We start from the raw sequence: 4395 nt of genomic DNA on the forward strand, positions 1-4395 counted from the left end.
TTGGGCTTAAAGGTTGGATATAAAGGGTATTTACTAGTTTTCTCCCATAGACGTTCTATCAAAGCCCAAACTTGGTAAGTCCATAGCCTTTCCTGTATAAATGTAATATTTCTTGCAACTTATTACCATTAAAGGTTTATGTAAACCCGTTGAAGGGTAACTAAGTTGTAGCGATCTTTGTATTATGCGTATGGGATATAATCCGTTTAAACAATTAATATGAGGTAATAATGAAATAAGTATATGTACGCATATGAATACGTAAAGTGCATGATATATTAAAATTAATTATTATTATTAATTATTAATCAATAATAATCACCGGTCAATATAACGAATGACTTTTGAATTACGCGCGAGCGGGCTAAATTCGAACTGATGTAAGGTTGGTTGAACCGCCAATGGAAAGAGTGTTTTGTTATGATGCACGAACAAACGTCAGGAAGGAATCGTCCGCTGTCTGTACCGGGGTAAGAAAACGAAGCGCTGGGATCAATTGTGTAATACTCAGAATCGGCTTCCTAGGACGAGAAAAATTGGTGCGTTTTGATCTAAGCGTAACTAACTGAATGTTTTCAAGTTTCGACTAAAATTGTAATTCTCTGTTTGTAAAACAAGACAATCAAGCATTTGGATGAAATAGCCCTGTTATTCCAGATCTTGCATGTTAAGCACTGCAGCTCGTCAAGGAACAGTGGTCGAATTAACCGTACACCTCAATAAAATGACTGCCTATTATACTGTCTGTTTTTTGCATTAATAAGTAAAATCAATCTCACATTTACAAATTCAAAGCTTCTAGTTGTTTACACAGTAAAGTACTTCAAAATGCTACCTGTTCATTACTCTAATTGCATCGAAGGCACGAGGTCGCAAAACCGGCGCTTATGACGGTCGACAAAGCCCATCAATTACCACAGGTGTCTTAGAATCTACAATATATAAGTAATTATGTAGTTAAAAAAGAAAGTTTTGATGATGAGCTGTGCGCCGCTGTATTTGCCATTACGGAAAATGATGACAACCATTGAGATTATCACGTGCATATAGCTTTATTATCATCTAAACAAATGGCTGTACAATAGGTATTTTTGTAACTTGCAAATGTTCCACTTCGCGTTTGTTCTGTTTGCTGTGAGCAAACAGCATTAACATGGTGGATGCGACTGCAGCACGAGCCCGATGGGAAATGGAGAATCGGGTAGAAGATGTTGGCACGGACGCCATTTTCCACTATGATGCGCAGCAGAATCGAGATATTCTGAATGCGAAGCCGTGGGAAAAAGACCGCAATTACTTCAAGGATATCAAGGTGTCCGCATTAGCCCTTCTAAAAATGGTAATGCACGCTCGCTCTGGAGGGAATCTCGAAGTGATGGGAATGCTTATAGGTGCGTCTGTCTAACTTAGTATAGTCACTTAAATAACTTATTATCCTAATATGCTTAGTTGTTATTTGCATATCAAAAATATAAGCAGACCTTCGTAATTATCATCGTTTACTCTCACCTTAAGCTGTAACAAATGCCTCGTAAATGTACACGAAATCTAATAATGTATGTGAATGTTTCTCAGAAGCTGAAATAATAGGAGGCATACATTGATTGCCAGTTTAGTGTATCAAACAAGGTCACAAGCTTTTGTGCATCCACCAGTTGTACTCTACCGCAATTTAATACAAGAGATACTAAAAAAGACCCAAAACCTTAGTTAATATGATACAGTAGTTACACATTACCGAAATCTCTTTTCTACATATCTATTTTTATTTTTTATATGAATACAATACAACAGGTAAAGTGGACGTAAACGTCATGATTGTTATGGATTCGTTTGCCCTTCCTGTCGAAGGGACTGAAACGCGTGTGAATGCTCAAGCTCAAGCTTACGAATACATGGCCACGTACACAGAATCGTGTAAAAATGTTGGTAGACTGGAAAATGTAATCGGATGGTACCACTCTCATCCTGGTTACGGATGCTGGCTTTCTGGTAAGCTTTCTGAATTAACAACCTTAAAAAAAATTGACGACTTCGTAAGTGTCCGTTGCGCCGCATACGGCTCATTTGTGTACCTTGAACTGTCATTGTTTCCTTCCGTACCACAGGCATTATTGCCCATTCAAGGGCTATTACCCCTAAGGGAGTTAGCTTGTACTGAAGGGGTAAATACAGAAAATAATAGAAAACAAAATTTAGAGAAATGTTTCCTTATATTTTGATTCGTTTGCTTGGGATTATAAGGAATCGACGTGTCAACCCAGATGATGAACCAGCAATTTCAGGAGCCATTTGTTGCTATTGTTATTGATCCGGTCAGAACAATCTCCGCTGGGAAAGTCAACCTCGGGGCTTTCCGCACTTACCCAAAGGTAATTTACCTCCTCATTTAGGATGGTTTCTACAGATTTGGAAATAGTGAACATTTTCATATTTAACGTGTTGTTTTTAAGGTAATCTGTGCATACAATGATGTATAGCGTACCATAGCACATTCGATGAATCAAGTAATCGACTAGTGCGTCTTGTTGTGTATGTTGTGCTGGTCAAATAGGGCTTCAAGACTCAAGATAACGGTGTGTCAGAGTATCAGACCATTCCACTGTCGAAGATCGAGGACTTTGGTGTACATTGTCGAGAGTATTATTCGCTCGATGTAAGCTATTTTAAGAGCTCTCTAGATGCAAGTCTTCTTGATAACCTGTGGAATAAGTATTGGGTTAATACCCTTAGCAGTTCAACTCTCCTGACCAACTCCGAGTACAATACAGGTAAGAACTAAAGCATGAAAATCAACCGACTTGGGTAGCAAATGGTACGATTAGCTTGAACGGATAGAGTGCCATTGTATGCAATATAAATTTGTGGATTGCCGTCATTATAGGCCAAATTATGGATCTGGGCGACAAGCTGTCATCTGCAGCTAATCAAATGCGTCTGGATAACATGATGGGTGTCGCCGACGAGGAACAGTGTCAATTGAGCAAAGCCACACGGGACGCGTGCAAAAGCACTGTAGAAATGCTTCAGGGACTTATGACACAGGTACTGTAGCTTTAACTAAAATTTACTGCCTATGTAAACGACTGACTGCCTTATGTAAAAATATCCGTTAATATTTAGGTTCGTGGTTAATTCAACAGAATCAATTGTAGTAGGTTTCGATAGCTGCTAATCAGTTATTGGTCCATGACATTGAAACATAGGGTGTAGCTATGTTGTCGAAAGCTTCGCCAGTGCATTGTGGTGAATCCACAACGTATTTCGTTGACACGATTCGCTTTATGCAAGGGCTCAAAAAACTTAAAAAAACTGGTTGAATTTAATTTTCATTCTTTTGACTATATCCCAGTCACTCGTAGAACTTGTAGATGCTAGTGCATAAAATGTTGGCACAAAAACGCGTTTAGTAAAGAGTTTTTAGAATGCTGTTAGTTTCCTATGCAACAGTAGGGGTTAGCACCCTTAGTTTAAAAATGTCATCTTAAAGTATAGGTAAGCAGCGAAAAGTACAAAAATGTGTCTACACGAAGGTAGGTTACCAAAAATTCTTTTCATATTTAAAATAAGTAATAGATATATTATTGGTTCTCAATGATTACAGGTTTTGAAAGATCGTTTGTTTAATCAAGTGAGCTTCAGGTGTGCGAAAGAAGTTTCACCAGCTGTTCCTCAAGGCGCGTCCTAATCCTGAAGGATAGGGATGTTTGTCCCATTTGTGCTATAAACGTATTTAAAAAATGTAGAACCCTTACTAATTTTTATTTAGAACACAATGCAAAATCTTTGAAAGAAGATATTTTGGAGGCGCGTGCTCATGCAGATTTAATCAAATTTGCCCGTCGTTTTTTCTAAAATTGTGCGAACTCAATTTATGCGAGGAAATTTCTTATCTGAGTTTTGTTTCCGAGGTTAAAACAATAAAAAGCCAAATCAGTTTGGTGACTAAATTATTTCATAAAAATATCGTACCTGAACCGACGTATTTTCCCGAATAATATAGTCGATCTTGTATGTAGCATTTTTGTCACTAGTTGAGGTGATGAGAATAATAAGAGGAAACAATTTTTTTATCAAAGATATATCCTAAATCTAACCAAAACCGCATTTTTCTTCCCGAGAAAAGACACGAACCATCGAAACCGGCAGACACATGAAAATCGAACAAATATAAAGCAGATAATTAAAGGTTCTAAAATGCATAATTTTTCCTAAAGCAGAGAGTAACTTTGCAATAAAGGTGCAAAGGAGAAAAGCGATTAATGTAACACTTTTTTTTTTTAAATAACATCAGTCGCTGTCTCTGTTTGGCATATGCCGAAACTGTCACATTTATGCTTTCAAAATATATCGATTAACGGACCTGTTAGTAGACCGACTACTGGCCATACAGCA

The 4395-nt window shown here is 37.6% G+C and overlaps 1 protein-coding gene across 3 annotated transcripts; it reads left to right on the forward strand.

The window, feature by feature from the left end:
* The first annotated feature begins 418 nt into the window (after nucleotides 1-418).
* On the forward strand, nucleotides 419-3977 carry CSN5 (COP9 signalosome subunit 5). Of its 3 annotated transcripts, none has more exons than XM_022815572.2 (7): nucleotides 419-539; nucleotides 1147-1391; nucleotides 1795-1992; nucleotides 2245-2372; nucleotides 2555-2771; nucleotides 2885-3045; nucleotides 3605-3977. In XM_022815572.2, the coding sequence occupies exons 2-7, from the start codon at nucleotides 1154-1156 to the stop codon at nucleotides 3686-3688; spliced, it is 1026 nt and encodes a 341-aa protein (XP_022671307.1). In that variant the 5' UTR covers nucleotides 419-539; nucleotides 1147-1153; the 3' UTR covers nucleotides 3689-3977. The 3 variants fall into 3 exon arrangements, with proteins under 3 accessions (XP_022671307.1, XP_022671308.1, XP_086830699.1); XM_022815573.2 differs by having other exon boundaries at nucleotides 423-539; nucleotides 1086-1391; XM_086974573.1 differs by having other exon boundaries at nucleotides 441-470.
* Nucleotides 3978-4395: the final 418 nt, after the last annotated feature.

This window comes from Varroa destructor, unplaced genomic scaffold (assembly GCF_002443255.2).
Source record: "Varroa destructor unplaced genomic scaffold, Vdes_3.0 BEIS01000007.1, whole genome shotgun sequence".
NCBI lineage: Eukaryota > Metazoa > Arthropoda > Arachnida > Mesostigmata > Varroidae > Varroa > Varroa destructor.